This window comes from Ciconia boyciana, chromosome 1 (genome assembly GCF_034638445.1).
Source record: "Ciconia boyciana chromosome 1, ASM3463844v1, whole genome shotgun sequence".
Taxonomy (NCBI): domain Eukaryota; kingdom Metazoa; phylum Chordata; class Aves; order Ciconiiformes; family Ciconiidae; genus Ciconia; species Ciconia boyciana.
The window spans coordinates 200,217,300-200,236,952 of NC_132934.1; the positions used below are offsets into that span (position 1 = coordinate 200,217,300).

General features: G+C 38.5%; 1 protein-coding gene across 1 annotated transcript in view; it reads left to right on the forward strand.

Moving 5' to 3' along the window:
* XPO4 (exportin 4) overlaps positions 1 to 16,979 on the forward strand; it is an 84,194-nt gene extending 67,215 nt beyond the window's left edge. The window contains exons 16-23 of the mRNA XM_072850515.1: positions 143 to 317; positions 1,434 to 1,727; positions 2,631 to 2,811; positions 4,343 to 4,461; positions 5,393 to 5,523; positions 6,289 to 6,406; positions 7,647 to 7,739; positions 11,425 to 16,979. Of these exons, the coding sequence (XP_072706616.1) occupies positions 143 to 317; positions 1,434 to 1,727; positions 2,631 to 2,811; positions 4,343 to 4,461; positions 5,393 to 5,523; positions 6,289 to 6,406; positions 7,647 to 7,739; positions 11,425 to 11,622 (1,309 nt within the window). The 3' untranslated portion in view covers positions 11,623 to 16,979. The remainder of the gene's footprint in view (positions 1 to 142; positions 318 to 1,433; positions 1,728 to 2,630; positions 2,812 to 4,342; positions 4,462 to 5,392; positions 5,524 to 6,288; positions 6,407 to 7,646; positions 7,740 to 11,424) is intronic.
* The last annotated feature ends 2,674 nt before the right edge of the window (positions 16,980 to 19,653 follow it).

Genomic DNA, 19,653 nt, shown 5'->3' on the forward strand with positions numbered 1-19,653 from the left:
AGTCAAAAGGCAATTTAGCCCTAGAATAAAGGAATTTAAAAAAAAAAAAAAATCTTCTGACAACTGCTAGCAACCTGATGCGCTCTGTTCATACAATTTTGTGAAGTCTTTTCTTTAATTAAACTGTTTTTTCCCTCTTTAGGGCAAACTTAGTTATTCAATGTGAAAACTGGTGGAATTTAGCTAAACAATTTGCAAGGCGAAGCCCTCCTCTTCACTATTTGTCCAGCTCTGTGCAGAGAACACTAATGAAAGCTTTAGTTTTAGGAGGTTTTGCTCATATGGATACAGAAACAAAGCAACAATACTGGACAGAGGTAAGCTATTTTGATGCTTGTGTTACCTTCATTTTAGCAAGTAGTACAAATAGTTTAGGGAATTTTATCATGACAGAACTCGTACAGAATCTTTCAATTTTGAACATCTAATATTGATAATTTTTAAAATTATTCTCTCTTTGAAGGTCAATAGTTGTATGGCACCCAGGAGCTGCCAAAAATTATATCTAAAACATCACAGCCTAAACAGAAACAACTAATAATTACCTGGAGGATTCGTGAAACAGCCAGTATAGCAGTACACTTGAAAGAGACTACTATAAAAAGTTAAGAATTTCCCTTGGAACTGTGTGATTTCTTCCTTTTATTTTAATTCAGTGGTGTTATGAATTATTCAGTTATTCACTTAATGATAATGACAGTAAGTAAAAAGCTAATGTGTAACATAATGAAGAGCCTTGACCAGCTTTTTGTGCCTTGGCTCCATTGAAGTTCAGATATTTAATACCAGAAAGATTGGTGCTAAAAAGTAGCTGAAATGTGATCAGTGAGCACCGCAGGAGTTTGTAAAGCATTGGCCTTCTGAAAGACACTTGCTTTTATTAGCAAAGCTATGAAATTAGTGATTAAAGGTAAGACTGTAATGCACTGGAAGTAATTGGGACAAACATTTAACTATTTTTATGGAAGTTTCTAAATTGGTTCCACACAGCTAATTACAAAAGAGATTGCACTATTGAGAATCATAATATGACAAAGATAATTGTGAACATGAATCTTAATTAATGCTTTCATTGATGAACTGTAACAATTTTTTCCCCTAATACTGAATTTGGAAGAGAATGACTTACTGTGAGCCAGAGAAAGTCATTGTCATTTGTTAAAGATTACAAAATAACATAAAATATTTATGGAGGTGCTCGTTTTGAAGCCAGCCTGTAGGTGATGAGGGATGAGAATCACTAATCACTACCACTTCAGCTTACAATAATGTGACAGATAATAAAGTAATTGAGCCGGTGGAAACTGGAAGTGATTGATTCTTGTACTGCCGTGCCAAAAGCAACCAACCCATGAGTTTGCTAAATCACTTATACCTTGCATCTCATGTAATAATATTCTTATCTTATTGTGACTTCTCTAAAAAATTTTAAGGTTCTTCAGCCACTTCAGCAGCGATTCTTGAATGTGATAAACCAAGAAAACTTTCAGCAGATCTGTCAGGAGGAGGAAGTGAAACAGGAAATCACTGCTACATTAGAAGCACTCTGTGGCATTGCTGAGGCTACCCAGATTGATAACGTAGCAATTCTCTTCAATTTCCTAATGGACTTCCTTAATAATTGCATTGGATTGATGGAAGTATACAAAAACACACCAGAGACTGTTAATCTCATAATAGAAGTCTTTGTTGAAGTTGCACATAAACAAATTTGCTATCTTGGAGAGGTAAATACAACCAAAAGGGGAAGGATGGGAAGAGTGTGTCTGTGTGCATGCGTGTACGTGTGTATACAGTGCTACCCTTTAAACAAAATGAAGGATACTGATTTTTAGACTCTATAGAAAAAGAAATGCTATGTGGTCACATCTATCAGAGGAATTCCTTTGTTTAAAAACATACGCTTGCAAAAATTAAAAGCAAGACATCTAGACTGTTCTTATACCAATAGACTTAACCATAATTCATCACTAATCTAACTCTATGCATGGGTGGCAAAAGAGTGCAGACCATGTTGAGTACATTTTTTAACCATATCAAACTTCTCTGAAGGCTTGTCTAGGAGAACTGTAGCACTGTTATGTGATAAATGCATACCACAGAGACACTGCCTTGGTTCTAAACAAGGCATAATGGATACCAAGATAGCACCTGGTAAAACTAGTCAGTGCAGTACACTTACATCTTTGCACTGTTGGCTAATTTTGGTTTTGCATCTAGAAGGCATCCTGCCTATTCCAAACTGGGTATGCACAAACAGTGTATTACAGCTCCAAACTTCACCTGAAGTGAGTCCCCAAGGGATTTTGTTGGCAATCTAGTTTGTGAGATTAGTGAGATGTGTCAGCCTGTCCCAAGCCACTCTTCACAAAAAAAAAAATAAATGGGGGAATTGATAAAAGTAATGTTCTGCTGATTCAATGGGTGGCACATCAATATATGGCTGTAAGTGTTCTTGTTGTTTAAGGTGGCTGTTTCCTTGATGATTTTCTGCACAGTTGTTACAAAAAGTGGTTATATAACTGAAATTGAAATCTTGAGGTATCATCAACCAAGTAATGCCATTGTAAAACAAAGTGTGTCACTTTTAGCATATGGAACTTTTCTTATTATCTAACATTGTTTTATAGGCCAAAGCCATGAACTTGTATGAGGCCTGCCTAACTCTGCTCCAGGTGTATTCCAAGAATAATCTAGGTCGACAGCGGATAGATGTTACAGCAGAAGAAGACCAGTACCAGGATCTCCTTCTTATTATGGAGCTTCTCACTAATCTTCTATCAAAAGAATTCATAGATTTCAGTGATACAGGTATGAAGGAATTGGTAATTGCTGAACCATAACTTGTGTTCTAAACTGTAAAAACCATTGTGGGGCATGTGTTCAATCCAGATAAAGTGAAAGCTGAAGTTTAGGCTTGATTAGATCAGGATGTGGAAGTTACTATTGAATGTGCCAGTAGCAAAGGAAGGACTTGTCACAGTATTCTAGCATCTGAAATTATTATTGCTCTCATAAAATGAATAGGGCATGTATGAAATAGCTTGAAATCTGAATGTTGCAAGTCTGAACATGTAGTAGCAGCAGTTTTATAACAAAAAACCCATAGAGAAATCAGAATGGTAAATTACCACAAGAGGGCAGATGGATTATCATCTTAGTGCAAGATCCAACTTTTGTGAAATGCTGAGCTCATTAAAATTCCATCACGTTTGAGGGTTTTCTATATTCCTCATTCACAGAACATGCTTTATGGTATGTGGGTGTAGTTAAGGGTTCTTTTTTGTATCCCAGCCTTTTACTTTCTTCCATATATTTGCCACTTAAAACTGCAGTAGTCCTGAATATCATCTGCCAGTTCTAGCTTAGCTGTGCTGCATTGCTTTTCAGTAAGTTGAAACACATTTGCATGATTCAGATCTTACCATGTCCTATACAGTTTGCACAGAAAACATGCTCAGTAACAAAACAAATCTGCCTAGGTTGTTTTGATGTTGTTCATTGCTTTTCTGAGGTACATCTTGAAAGAGGGAACCTTGTACTCCAAAATTCAGTGCATCAGTCTAGTTTTTTGTCATGCATGCACAACACAAATACAGAACCAGATTTTGACTTTGTCCACTGAATGGACAACTCAACGCCATGTAACATACTGTCTTTGAGGTCAGACATTGGAAGTTAGTTGCATGGAAAACACTGTAAAATACTTACCATGAAACAAGGACTGTGAATGCTACCTAAATGTAATGCCCAGAGATCAAATGTATTGAAAGTTGTCTGCATACTGTTGCTGACTCAATGCAGGAATTATAAAAGTAAGGTCACTGCGAGTTGATGGGAAACGTAGATCTTACCTGTAACTCGAGAAAACTTGGCAATGTCTAAACTACAGAATTTTCTGCATTAACTCTCCCATTTTTTTTTCCTCCTTGCGTTTATAATATATATATAAACATATGTAAGTATATATATAAAGTATAAAAATGCAGTAATATTGTGTTCGCTATCTGTTTATGTGTGCAGGCATGAAGCAGCTATCACCAGAAACAAATGCAATGTTCTGTGATGAAAGGGAGCCCTCAGAGTATCTGAAGTGTTCAGTTTTAGCATGCCATCTGGTACACTTGATTATGAAATGCTTAGTCCTAATGAATATAAATATAGAGTGATGTAGCAGCCTCCACTCACTAAGTTTCTATTTTAATACAGTGCCTCATGTTTTTGTTTGGGGAGAGGGGAATAGTCCTATTTTTAAAAGTGTCTTTATTATAAAGAAATGGGACACTTCCTTCAATATGTTTAATCCTCCCTTTATACAAAACATTTTTTGTCTTTTCTACAGATGAAGTATTTAGAGGACATGAGCCTGGGCAAGCTACAAATAGGTCTGTATCAGCAGCAGATGTTGTCTTATATGGGGTTAATCTAGTTCTGCCTCTAATGTCCCAGGATCTGCTGAAGGTAAGTCTATTTTTACACATAGTTGCTAGAATATGGAAGCTTTATAGTAATGAATTCCCAGAATTCATTCCTATATGCATTCCACCTCCATAAGTTGAGTTTCTAGGCTTTTAAAAATGCAAATAACTGTTCCGTAGTTCAAGATACTGTTTCAAAAGAAATATTGTAAGCTGAGAAAAGGTATATTTGAAGGGCCTAAACAAAACCTTTTTCTTCTGAAAGTGAGTCTGTGCAGGTCAACAATTAGCCGAACCTGAAATATGGCTTGTGGAATCCTTTTTCTGATAGTGTCAGAAATGTGATAGGAAACACAAACAGTGATATTAGTTTAAAAAAAAAATAAAATAAAATCTGGGAGTAAGTAATAACTCTTTAATTATTTTCACAATACAGCTGGCTTTCATATAGACATCAGCAGCTTGTCAGTAGAACAGTAAAATATGAAACAATGGAATAGCAGTTTCATTGGGTTGCACTGTGTTAATGTTTTACTTTGAATCAGGGGAACGCTTGAAGCATATCTCAGTTGTCCCCTCTTAACATGCCTTCTCATCTGGTAGCGCTTGCTGAGCATGAGAGCTGCATCCATTTTAGATGAAACTGAGTCAAAGGATGTACCCTAGGAGCTCCTCTATTGTGTCTAAGGCTTACCCCACAGGACTAGACTTGCTCATGTCTGAAGTAAAACTCCTTGAATTTGTACAGACCAGATACCAAACTCCCACCATCAGCTGTTAAGCTTTAGCAATTTTTTTATTGTACCACAGTGTTTGCTAATAAAGTTGTAGCCATTCTAAGGACTCTGAAGTTGTCTACTATAATTCTTTTCTTCAGTGGAAAGCATCGGTCCTGTCTCTTTGTACAGATGGAAATTATGTCAGAATAAAGTTATGTGATTGATTCTAAAATTACCATGTTTTTCTTTTCACAGTTTCCATCCCTGTGTAATCAATATTACAAATTAATCACTTTCATCTGTGAGATATTCCCTGAGAAAATTCCACAACTTCCAGAGGACCTCTTTAAGAGCCTAATGTACTCACTGGAGTTAGGGATGTCATCGTATCCTTTATAGAGCCTGGGAGTGTTTAAAAATCTGAGTTGCTTTTATAAGGACCTGTTAAAAATCTGATTTAATTTTTCTTTGCATTTTTTTCCTTTTCTGTCAATCTCTGTATCTATAATTATACATCCTTAATCACTCTTACTCTCTGGTGATTGAGAGTTTCACTGTAGTGTCTATTGAGATTCTAGTATTAGCTGAATTTCCTCTGACTCATGTTGCTTGAATGCAGCCTTTAAGTGGTTTAGTATGTAAGTTTTTTCTGGCAGCCATTCCTGCCTCCTCCATTACTTCACTTCAGAGTGTGTAACTTCATAAGCCTTCAGCTGGTATCCCAAAGCCATTCCTGAATTAGTTTCTCAGCTGGTAATACAAAACACTGCTGCTGTTCTACTGGGCTGGCTCCAGAGCATTTCCTGTCAGGGTGCCAATGGGCTCTCCCTCTCTTAATGGAGTACCATTTTCAGTAATCTGTGGCACGTGTCAGAAACAGATGAGCTTGACCATAAGGGACTCTTTCTGAAAATGTTATGTCAGAGAGGGTTATGTTACCTTAGGGCATGTAGCTAATAAAACGCAACAAAGTTGGAATTCTTTTTTTCCCTTTTTCTATTTTTTTAATTTAATTTTTTTATTAACAGCTTTATATTAAAAAGAAATCTTGAAACATACAAGCATTTGAAATATTTTCTAGTGACACCACTGGGAAGTTTTACCACAATTTAATTGAAATCTGACTTTGATTCTTTAATGCCCGTTATCAGAATGAGTTCAGAAGTTTGCCAGCTCTGTCTGGAGGCTGTAACACCATTGGCAGAACAGTGTGCAAAAGCACAAGAAACAGATTCAACCCTTTTTCTAGCAACAAGGCACTTTCTTAAGGTAAGGCACCTGTGTTTTGTGTTACTTTGTTTTTTTGCATACAGGTAGCATCAAGAGGCCAAACAGTGATCATTTCTGACCGGGTTAATCAGGATCACACATATAGCAAGAAACAGCCTGTTACCTAAAAAACTGGCAGTTTAAGAAGAAAGAGAGCATGAAGGACCGGAGACACTGGACTAGAATACAAAGGAGGATGGAGGCATAGAGGGAGGAAATTACTTATTGCCAGTCAAAAAAAAAAGACATGAGCCTCTCAGAATACAATTTATATTTATCCATGCTCTGCACACGAGCTCTAGAATGAACCTGATTGACAATTTTAGCAGTTATGTTTACTGTGGAATAGAAAGCTTCCAGAATTGTGTGAACTGGAGGCTGGGTAGAGTACTAAAACAGCACTGTAATTTATTCAATGTATCCAATGAATTATGCGTTTTCTTAATCCAGTATCATATTTAGTACTTTCCTTTTAGGACCATCCACTCTATCTCATCGAATTTGAGTGACATGGTAGCAACCAGGTTCCTGCTAACTGGGAACAAAGTAATTGGGGAACTTGTGTGCTTCTGATTTTGTAAAGATTTCGGTTTTCCTTAAGACATCTTTTCTTACCAAACTGAGATTCAAACTTCTGGGGATTGCTCATTAAAAGCATGCATCAGCCAAGCTGAGAAACACCTTAAATAATTTTATTTGTCGTCTTCTAAGTTACCATGGCTTTCTGCCTTTTCTCTAAATTTCCACTTAAAATTATAATACTGTTCTTACTCATCTGTTCCCTGTTTGGCTTTCTGTGAGCTGTAGGAGTCTCCAAAACTTGAGGAAGAAATTCTGTGTTTTATTCTGGAAGAGCAAAGGCTTTTTTCATTATTTCTCTGGCATATCTGCAGCTTTTGAAGAAAAATACAGGAGATGCCATTTCTCTCTGAAGAACACATATAAATCGACAACAGGTTTCCGTGCTTTGAGATGCGAATTTGTGCTGTTAAGCCAAGACTCGACTTCTAAAAGAACTTGGCTTTCCCATTACTGATACCTAAATCTAAAAAAAAAACCAAAAAAAAACCCAAAAACAAAAAAACCCAAACAAACAACGAACCTTGGATGTTTTAAAATACATGTTCATTATTATTTTCATTATTATTATCAGAAGTGAAGATGAGGTTCAGCAGCAAATGTTGGTAAAGTAGAAAGTTAAGTTTACACTTCCATAACTACTTCTGTTTTGTGATTTCAGATGGTCTTTGATATGCTGGTACTTCAGAAGCACAATACAGAAATGACAACTGCAGCAGGTGAAGCATTCTACACATTAGTGTGTTTGCATCAGGTATGCCATTTAGACACTTACATCCTGAAAACCAGTCATTTGTTAAAGGAGAGTGGTTAGTTCCTGTGCATTTGGCAAATCACAGAATCGTTCAGGTTGGAAGGGACCCTCAGGAGGTCTGTAGTCCAACCTCTTGCTCAAAGTGGGGTCAACACGGAAGTCAGATCAGGTTGCTCAGGACTTTTTCCAACTGTGTCTTGAAAACCTCCAAGATGGATATTCCAAAGCATCTCTGAGCGGCCTGTTGAGTGTTCTATTATCCTTATAATTCATGTGCTTTCAGCACCTGCCAGACAGTCTTGGTGGCCCATCACTGGACTCATACAAGTTCATCAATATCCTTTGTGTGTTAAGGAGTCCAAAACTGGACATGGTATTCCACATCTAATCTAACAAGTGCTGTGTAAAGACAAATAATAAATACAGCCCAGTGTGCTGCTAGTGTTCATTGCTGACAAGGCACACTGCTGACTTGCTTAGCCTGCTGTCCACCAGGACCTTCAGGTCCTTTATTCAGCAGAACTGCTCCCCAGCCTGTTAGTTCCCAGTCTGTATAATTGCACAGGGTTAGTCTGTTTCAGCTGCAGGACTTTGCATTTGTCTTTTAATTTCATGAGGTTTCTGTCAGTTCATTCCTCCAGCCTGACTAGGTGTCTCTGAATGTCAGTCCTGCCCTTGAATGCACTGGCTGCACTCCCCAGTTTGGTTTCATCCACAGACTTGAGGAGAGTGCATTTCCTCTCCTCCTCCAGGTCACTGACTAAAATATTTAACAGGACAAGGCCCATATGAGAGCTCTCAGTGCCACTTGTAACCAGCTCCCAGGTAAAATATGACCCATTAACCACAATCCTTTAGAGGCTGATGATACAGGTGTGTTTTCACCCATGCAGTAGTCCACCCATCTAGGCAATGAAATCCCAGCTTGGTTACAAGGATGCTGTGCAAGACAGCTAAAGGCTTGCTAAGGCATCCACTGCTGTCCTGTCATCCACAGATGTAGTCATTTCACCACAGAAGACAGGTTGGTAAAGCATGATTTACCCTTGGTAAATCCATGCTGGCTGTTCTCAATCCCCTTCTCTTTCATGTGCCCAGAGATAGCTTCCAGGAGTACTTGCTTCATTATTTTCTTAGTCGTTCAAAGATGACAGAGAGCAGCCTTGTAATGACATGAGCCAGCTTTCTGAACTCTTGGATGGATTCTGTCAGGTCTCATGAGCTCTAATGCATCAAGATTTCTCAAGAGATCCCTGAGTTGATCCTCTTTACTACTGGTAGTTCCTCTCTTCTTGAACCCTGTCTCTAGTCATAAAGGTCTGGGAATACCTGTCAGTGAAGACCAAGGCAAAGCAAGCATTGAGTATTTCAGCCTTATCTTTTGTCATCACTAAATCACCTGCTCCATTCAGCAGCAGGACCCACATGTTCCCTGTTCCTTCTTTTACTGTTAATGTACTGGTAGAAGCTGCTCTTGTTGTCCCTGATGTCCCTTGCCAAATTCAGCTTTAGCTGAACTTCGCTTTTCTGTCATTGTTCTTGTCCAGACCATGTTTCTCTTCCTCCTTTGTAGCTGTCCCTGCTTCTGTCTCCTGCACGTGTCCTCCTTGCACTAGAGTTCAGTCATGAACTCCCTGCTTAGCTGTGTTGGTGTCCTGATGTGTTTATATTATTTTCCTCAGTATCTGGACAGGCCATTCTTGTACTTGGAAGAGGTTGTCCTTAAAGACCTGTCAGCTCTCCTGAGCTCCTTTCGTCTTCAGAGCTCTCTCCTGCAGGATCCCTCCCACCAGTCGCCTGAATAAGCTGAATCTGCTCTTGTGATGTCCAGGGTCTGTACTTGGCTGCCCTCTTTCCTTGCTCTCCTAAGGATCCTGAACTCCACTATTTCATGATCACTGTAGCCAAGGCTGCCATTAATTACCACACCCCTGACCAGCTCTTCCTAGCTGTGAGGAGCACATGCAAAGTCACACCTGGGTGGCCCATCTGGCATTCAAGCAAATGTCAGGGAGATAATCTCTCCTAAGTCTGATCTGGAAACTTCCTCAAGTTGCTTGAAGATGACTTGGTCCACTACTCACCGTGTTTTGGTGATTTGTAACAAGCTCTCACCATAATGTCATCTTTACCACCTCTCCTCTGATCATGGCCCATAAGCGCTCAACCAGATTGTTTCCCAGTCCATAGAAAAGCATTCTTAATTTGAGCTGCCCTTTCACATAAATGGCAATCTCCTGTGCTCTTCTTCCCTAAAGAGCTTCCCTAAAAAGAGCTGCCCATTGGAGCACTCCAGTCATGCTACCTGTCCCACCACATCTCAGTGCCTGCAGTGATGTTGCAGTTCTGCATCTGCACAGGGAGCTCTAGCTCTTCCTGTTTGTTTCCAAAGCTGAATGCATTTCTGCACAGGCATTGGAGGCTAGCCTCCTTTCAACCTGTTTCATCCTTCCTGATGAGCACTCAAACCCATCACACTTCCTTGCGTTCTTCCTACTCGTGGTCTCTGTCTCCTATCTACAAGCTGTTACCACCATCCCCCAACGTGCCTTTTAAAGCCCTTCCTGCCAGGTTGGCAAGCCTTTGGCAAAGATGTTCCTAAGCCATTTTGTCATATGGATCCTCTTTCTTGTTAGCGGCCCTCATCTCTCAGAGGGACTCATGATCATGTAAGACAAAAAGACCCTGACACCAGCCACAGGTGGCAACTTCATGCTGTGTCTATCCCCACCCAAGCCCTTCACCAGTAGAATTGAGAGGACTGCCATTCTGGCTCCTGTGTCCTTCACACTTGCTCCCAGAGCTCGGTAGTCACTCTAGACCTTGCTCCAGGTGCCCCTTGGCAGTGTCATTGGTGGCCATGTGGCTGAACAACAAGCAGTGATAGACTGAGGGCCGAGGATGATCCTCAGCAGTCTGTCCATAATAACAGCCCAGATCCTGGCCCCCAGCAGAGTTTTTAGGTCCATGTCTCATCCCCTGCTGCAGAAGCTTCCATGGTCAGCATCTGCTAAGTGCCCTCCAGGAGCTGTGCTGCTGCGTACCAGGTAGCCAGTTGTTCCCCCCAGCAGCTGAGCCAGGTGCCTGTTACAGTCAGTTTGCTGCTTTTCTCAAAACTCTCAATGGTTCTTTTGCTGTCCTTTTAGTCATGTTTAACGTGTTTCTTTGTCTTCTGTTTCTGTCCAAGTAAGCATGAGAATAAGTGGGAAACTCTTAGAAAGGAATCTAAGCTCTTTATCCCAGGGAAGGGAATCTAGAGAAGGGGAAGCCTGTGGGAGGAGATGGTTGGTACGACATGCCGAATGTGGGGCAGGCGTGAAGAAAGAGAAGTGCAGTTTGTAGAAGTAAGCCTACGCTAAGTAAGAGCCAGAAGGCACTTTGAAGGGTGTGCCTTAAAGTTTTCTTCTTACTCTGCACTGCAAAGCACTGTACTTGGCTCTAAAGGCTTCTTTAGCCTTACTGAAAAACCTGGTCTGATTGAAGGGCTTTATCTGGTTTAGGGGTAGGTGAAAGGCTGCAGGTCCATAGTCGCTTCTGGTACCCTAGTCAGTGAAACTGGATAACAGGTGGAGAGGTACTGATAGTTTAATGTCACAGCCTTGATTCTGGATTTTGTCCTGATGAGAGAAGTTTTATATATTGTATCTTTTTTTTTAAGTTAATAAGATTCTTGTTTATTTAACAGGCTGAATATTCAGAGCTAGTTGAAACATTGCTATCAACTCAACAAGATCCAGTAATTTACCAGCGGTTAGCAGATGCCTTCAACAAGCTTACTGCAAGCAGCACTCCTCCTACACTGGACCGTAAGCAGAAGATGGCCTTCTTAAAGAGTTTAGAAGAATTTATGGCAAATGTTGGTGGACTTCTCTGTGTAAAATAAACAACAAAACTCTATGCCTAATTTAGACCCTTTCTGCAAAATGCACTGAGAAATGCTGAATGCTGACTAAATCTTGTACCTGTCTCTGGGTTCTTTGCAGCCATCTCAGATTCTAGAGAGCCTGGAAGTTTGAACATAACACAATGGAATAGGAGAGGTCAACTTTGAATCAGCTTCTGCTATTACATGTTAGCCGCAATCTGTCATACTTGTGTGTGGGAGAGAATGAACAGAAAATTTGAATTTAAATTTTTTCCATATATGTGCAAACAGATATGGGCACAATGAAAAATAAATTCAGTGCCTTTTCCCCCCCACTGGTTTAAAATATGCGTGGCCAGATAAACATACAGAGTTCTTTTCTACCCAAAATCATGTTAGAGTGTGATGCAGATACATACAAAGCTCTAAACAGTTTAGCTGATTTTAAGCTTTATTTTTCCTCTCTTAAAGTTTGAGTTTGTGTTCCAATGGGGAAGAAAAACCAAATGGTATTTTAACTTGTGTTTAGTTCTGGTTTTCTACATCAACCTGACATTACATGTTTAATGCAATGCAGGTTTTTACATTATGTTCTGCTGCCTAAAGTTCAGAAGAAAAAAGGTGTATATTTTTGTTCCCCTAAAATGAACTTTAGGAACTGTAGCCATTTCATTGCCTTAATTTAAAAGGAAAAAAAAAAAGCTCATATACTTTAGATAAGAAATTTAAGGCAAGATTTGACTCTTCAGAGTTGGTTTAGGATGTTGGCATTAAGCTGCTGTGTACCTGTTGCAGCCCTTCGTGTTGATGTGTCATTTTGGAATGAGTGTCTAATGCAAGGTTCATGTGTAGTTTTACTTTCAGTATCTGTTTTGATTCATACCCGGGTTGCATGCAACTGCAATGTATTTCTACACTGAACTGTTTGCTTAAGCAATAACAACTCAAAAGGTGTAAATTACTGGCAAACTTTTTAAAGTCGGGGCATTAGCTAAAACAATTATGCTAGAACAGGGGCATCAAACCCTTTTATTCAAGGGCCATATTTGTTTGACTCAAGTCAAGACAGGTAATTGGGATGTGTAGTGCTGTGGGGGATTTTTGGTTTTGCTGAATCTAGCTCCGCTTCTGCAGAGCCCTCACAGCGGCTCTGCTCTTGCTCAGTTTTTTATATCAGCACTTTAGCTATTACGACAGCAGAATATAGTGCCCTGAGTATAGTGGACCAACAAGGGAGAGCAGCACACGAATTCAAAAGTAAGGCCTGCTTTGTCTCAAGTCATGAGCCAGAGAAAACTGAAGCAAACACAAATGCTGCATGTCTAGTAAAATTGATTTTTGTGGAAATACATGGAGGCAGAAGTGGGTCCTTTTGTTTAAGACCTCTGCTGGATTATGCTGTTGAATATTTCCCATGTGTTTTTAAAATTTATATAAAATGTACAGTATACACCTTTACATGGCGATGTTATAGCATCATGTTTGCAACTCTGTGCCATTCTTCAGCTATTCATCTCAAAATTAGTCACAATAGCCAGAATTTTTAAGACATAAATGTGTAATACTGTGCTATAAGTGATCTAAGGCTTTTTTATTTTTTAGTTAAATCCATACCTGTCTCAAGCATGGATCCACAAGGCCAAAAATGCCATCTCTTCATTATACTTTTCTCTTTTAATTTATGTGAAAACTGGGCTAGGGCAGATTTACACATTAAAAAGTGACCATAAAACTTCTTGGATAACATACCTTCCCTGCTAGTATTTTATTTCTAAGATAATTTGCATAGTATTTTAGAACAGGGGTATTGCTTTCAATTTTTTCCTGAAACTCTAGTGCTTTTCTTTAAAAGATTTCTTGACTGTGCACTTGCACAAAAGGTAACGATCCTGGCAGATCCTTCTGTTTTTGAACTGTTCTGATGGCTGATTTTTTAAATTTGTCTGGGTTTTGCTATGTTTTTGAAACTGCTTCTGGAGCTTGTCTGAGTTTGTACATTGGATAGAGCAGCAGTTCTGAAACCTCACTTTTTTCAGATGAAGGGCATTAAAGCCTGGGAACGTAAGAGGCAGTAGGAGCTGCTAGTTTGTCACAATGTGCTCGATGTCAAATATCTAGGCCAAAGTCTTCAGAGAGATCATAGCAAATACCTTCAAGGGTTTTTTTTGGATCTGACTGAATAACTGATATTCTAAGTCATCATTTCTTTTATAACTAGCTCTGTCACTATCATTTTTTTTAATTCTAAAGCTGGCTCACTATTTAAAAATATTTATTAACTTTAAAATTTTGAAATCCTCTTGCATATTGTGATTGATGAATGGGAGCACAAATTGAGTTAGTGTTCAGGACAAAGTAATGTGCATACCCATTACTTTTCTGATCAGGCCCATTGTGTTGTAACAAGCAGAGACGCACAGCACCTTCTGACTATCAAGATTTGCTAAAGTATGAACGCTTTCTTTCAAAGACTAGTTTTGAAGGTTGCTTAAAACTTTCCTTTGCCCTTTGTTTAAAATTAATATTATATGTTAAAGGGAAACTGTCCTAGTAAGGTTTTTTGTAATTTTCCTGCTTGATGTTATGCTAGACAACATTTTCCTTTCTTGCTGCTTAATTTTTCTTCCATTCTTGTATATTCAACAGGGATTTTTCCATGCCATTTTGTTTCTTTTAGAGCAAATGCTAAGTTGTCTCTGCTTAGTGACATCCATGAAATTGTTGCAAAAGATTCTGGGAATAAGTTTTATTAACTCATACTCCTGCTGGCTAGGTGGCTGTTTCTACCTAACTATTTGGCTTCTATATCCCTTCCAAAAAAAAGGAGGGGAAAAAAAAAAAACCCTTCAGTGATCTTCTACACATCCAGTTGCTGTAAATCTAGATGCAAAAGCTCATTCAAGTCCATAGGAAAGACTTGTAGACTGTTTTTAGTGAACATTGAGAGTTGGCTCCACATAAGTGTTCCGAAATTTTTATAGCATCACTGCATTGATTTTCCATTCGCTGTGCAAAGTGAATAATGGTCCTAAAGATGCACCTGTTTTTGAAGGAAAAAAAAAGGCAACCCAAACTGAATTATAAATGCTGCATGATAAAATTGTAACAAATATATTTGTCTAGAGTTTTTTTGCTAAAAAGGATTATTGCTCCAGTGTTTTCATTCTCAGACTAGAAATCAAGTAGCTTCTTTCCCATTTTGCCAGCTCCTTCCCCATTATAATAGCTAGTTCTAATGCTGGCATAATAATTTTCTGTTGTTCAACCTATAATTTTTGATGCTGGCAAGCATGACCATTGAGTTGGGTCATGAAATTCAAGACCTTCTTGAAAGCACAGATACACATGGACAGGGAGAAGTGGACTACTACTACATGAAACTTCCACATGTGCATTTATGCCTTAATTATCTTCACTGAATTACTGCTGGAATCTGCTACTTATTGCCCAGAGGTTTGTGTTTCACTGTTTAGTGATAAAGGGCTCACTGTTTTCCTCAGGAATGAGAAACTTGTTTTCTCAGCGTGTCCAAATCCTACTAGTTGAAAGACAGGGGTTTGAATGAGAGTCATCTCTTTGTTAGTGCATAGCACTCACTAAAGCCCCAGTGTTTACCTGGGCAAATCCCTTTATATCTAAGCCATGTAGTTCTAGAAAATAAGCTTGCTCAGAGCAGTCAGTTGTTCATTTAAAATCTAATTCTTTAACAGGTAAAGGAAATTCTAATTTGTGATCTGTAAAACTATTCAAAAATACAAATTGCAGCATTTCTCTTGTAAAACACTTCAAGTAATTTCAGTTTTGGTTAAATAATTACATAAGAAGTGGTGTTTTTTATGGAAGTAGCTTGATGAATATAAGCGCAGGAGTAGGAGCCAGGCTCCTCTAATTTTGTATCAGTTTTTCCACTGGATCCTCTGTGGCCATTGGCAAGTCGCTAGAACTGTGTTGTTAAAATAGCGATAATACCTACCTACCTCACAGGGATGTTGTGAGGATTAGCTTATGCATTGAGGATCTGAGATGCTATGTAAATATTAAATATTTTAATTTTAGTTTTGTGAGGTGTAAGATTTACTGTAATGCAAACAGAAGATTTTCATAATTATAAAGCCCAGTAGAGGCAGCAGTGGTGCAGTATTCCCCAAGACTGGTCTACTGCAGTACAGTAATGCTTGCTGTAAATTGTAGTTATTTCAGTTGCAGCCAATTGAAATGGTGGCTGCTTCTTAAATAAGATAAGATTCCCCACCAGTGTGCCTCGGTTCTGGTCTAAATAGTGAGAGGACAGTTGCTAGTTATTCAGGCTTTGGTGCCTCTACTTGTGACAAGTGCCACTTGTGGTGGTAGGGGTTTTTGTTCAATTTGGTTTGGGTTTTTTACAGTTTTCTGCAAGGAACAAACACCACTTATTTCTCCCATATCTCTTCTGTTACTCAGTATAACCAAAGCCTAATAATATCAATTAAAATTTAAAGAGCCAGCCCTGCCCCCACCCACCCATCCCCCGCCCCCCTAAATTTGCTTTTAATATGAGTAGATTGTGCCCTCTTTGCAGTAAATGAGATGAATGCTTTCTAGCACTAATCATGAAGCAAATCATGATGTGTAATTTGCTCTAGAGCCTTAAGCTCTCGGCTGTCTTACAAAACCCTTTTTTCAATATGAGATTTCTTGGGGCCCTAGCAACTGAGAAATAAGATATCACTGCCTTTCCCTTCTCCTCAGTGAATTCAAGTAGATTCTGCTTTTCCTTTTCTTCCCTTTCCCTATCCTGCTTCTCCTGTCCTTTTAAGCTGTTCTTATAAAAGATTTGGAAGACCCTTCCAATCTCAAGGGAAAATTACCACCTGTGTGATTTTTCCAATCTCTTAACAGCTTGATACTTGAAATTGATAAAATCCTTTCTGATAGCATTCCCCAGCACATTTCAATCTCCCATTGAACCATTCTAGAGTTTATAATTAGGAAAAAAAATATTATCCTCTTTTATTTGTTCCCTTTGTGCAAAATAAGGAACCTCCATGCAGTGAACATGCAGTTTTAAGGCAATAAATGCTAGTACTGCTGTTGGTCAAGTGTGTAAATATTTTAAATGTATAATTCAGTACTATGTTGAGTTTATATATTAAAAACGCAGGGATTGAAGTGCTAGTTGATTTCAAGTATTGTTTTACCTGTACAGTTGAAGATATGAAGTTGCATAGAAATATTTCACAATTTGTTGCAATAAGACTTGGGAAATGGCTGTGTAATCAAGCCTTATCACAACTGAATTTTCAATTTTGAAATGAACACTTTCTGTATTTTTAAGATCCATAAGCAGGAGGAGGATAAAATTGTTTTCCACTAAAGACTTTTATTATTTTGTTTTGGCAGTGTGTGATTTGTGTGTATTCTTGTTTAATATTTTTCTAAAATCTCACCTGTGTTGAATCCCTGAAATAGCATTTGTTATACCTCCTTACAGTAGAAACAAAAATAGGAATGTTATGAAACCTCAGGCTACATGTTGTGCTCTTTGGCTACTGTAAATGCACAGTAATTCAGTTAAAGTTGATGGGGTAACTTTAATTTACATCAGCACTTAAGGCATGAGTTTGTCCATCAACAGGAAAAAAAATGTGTTTAGGTGTGTGACCCGAGTATCTCTCACTGGACTACCAGAAGTGGCTGTGAATACATACTCAAATTAATCTTTTCCCCTGTCCTCCAAAGAAAAGTGTAATGGTGACTTTTCGGGTCACTGTTATTGGTGGTGTTTGTCTACCCAGAAGGAACATTGGTTTCTGGGTCTTGAAATTTTTTGGGGGTAGATTTAATCTAAACAGTTTCTGATGATATCTGGCACAGAAATGTTCTCCAAGCTTGTAATCCATTCCCATGTAAGGGGCATCCAACAGTGTGTTACTTCACGTATATCAGAAAAGTTCAGTTAAAGGCAGCAGTTCCTAATGTGCTATAATACAATGACATTTGGATAAACTACAGCTATTTTCTATTGTTCCCCTCTTACTTTCATGCACTCACATCTTTAAAAAAAAAAAAGCTTCACAAATCCTGAAAGTAAAACTACGCGACAACTATGGTGGGGACAGCTTGCTATACATCTTGGCTGTATGTATCACTAGAATTTTACTGGTTTCAGAAGCAAAATTATTGTAATTATATATTTATATTGGCCTGGTTTAGTTCAGTGAGCGTTTTGGTGAAGGACAGAAACATTTAAGGTAATTTTGAGTAAATCCCTGAAAGCAGCCGGTAAGATTAACAGCAGCAGCGTATCCAAGAGCCTTTCATGTAGAAAATTGAACTATTCTGCTTTACCTTAAATATGAGGTCTGGAATAAACTTGAATGATTTGGCTACAAAGCCTTTATTCACACTTGTTTGTGTAAGTGTACGCAAAACCCATCAATTTTGCCTTTATGAAACTTACATTTGCTTCAGTCGCGAGTGGTGGAGTTGGTGGTGGTTTTTTTCCTTCACTGATTTGCCATGTATCAGCAGAAAGGTAGGAAAGCTCCAGCTTCCAAGTGGAATTTGTCTGGCAGGTCAACTAAGGAGGTTGTCTGGCAGGTCAGCTAAGGAGGAGGTCATACATGAACTGGAAGGAGAGGAGGAGGAGAAGATAGTAAAAAGTTAGCAACCTTATGTGGAGAAAAAAATAAATAAAGCTGATGTGTAAGAAGAAAAAGAAATTCATAATGCAGGAGTTATCCCATAACTTGGTAACCCGTGTCATCCTGACAAGGATAAGTAAAAGCCTGCCATTTCATCAACACATTTTGGGGGAAAAGAGAAAGCGCTATTTTGGAATAGTATGAAATGCGATACAACTGGTGTGAGTCTTGTTAATTAAATAATAAAATCTTCTTTATTTTGGGAAACATTCCAGACAAATCTACATCTCTGAAGAGAACACTGCAGTTACCCACTGTGACTGATGTGTAACTTATTACTGTTTTTTCTCCCATCTATATTTGAATCTCATGGAACAACTGTTTTCACCTTAACATCAGATGTCATCAGATTTGATTTTTCTGACACTGTGTTGCCTTTGCAAGGTAGAGTAAGGCAGAGCTTAGGGTGTGGTGTACTTCCCTTTTTCTTCCCCTCTGTATCTGGCCTACTGTTCATGGTTGTGAAGGCACGTATGTTTGATTTGCTTTAACTTATTGTTTTGGATGATGCAGTCTGGGTTTGTGGCATATTCAAACTGCTTCCAATCTCTGTGTTTGTTTACTGAATGAAAGTCATCACTAGACTCCAACACAAGTATTGATTTGAAAGCCTCATTCATAACTTGGTTTCTAAGTTGTCAGGACATTTGCTTTAATTTTAGAACTGCACCAATACTGCTAATGGTCTTTTGTTCATTCAAATGATTATTGTAACTCAAAAAAAATCCCAAAGCCAAAACCCCACCACCACACTGTGGAGTCTTTAGGAAGATCACTGATGTCCTCACACAAGATCAACACTACTTTGGGGAAGGCTTAACATTCTTCTGCCACTTTAAGGAGAGACTGTTCTTCTGAAGTACTTTTTGCCTGCTTTTAGGCTGTTATGCACTTTCATGATTTCTTAATAAACTACTGTTAAAAATGTACTGTAACATGGATTTTGATAAGCGCACATGTATTTAAACAATTCACTCAGCCTCAGGAAAGCTGGAAAAATCAGATACCTGTTTTGTATCTTGGTTAAAATGTTTGTTACCTACATCCCGTAAGATGGCCAGATAATGTCTAGATCCTGTGAGTGTAACTATTGAAGATACCAGTATAGTCTGTAAAAGGAGGACTGTATAATTTCACTGAGAAAATTGTGTCCTTCTCTTATTTTTCGTAGAGGTATATATAGTCTGAATTGGAGTTTCAAAAGCAAAAAACTGATAAACCCCATTTACTGTTCAGGAAAAAAAATGTTTTCTTTCTTAACACTAGCTTATTTCTATTTTCTTCCTCCTCCTTAAAAAGAGTGTGTGAAATAAGTGTAGAGGTATGTGTAGGAAAAACTGTAAAATCTGCTGCTGTACATAATGTT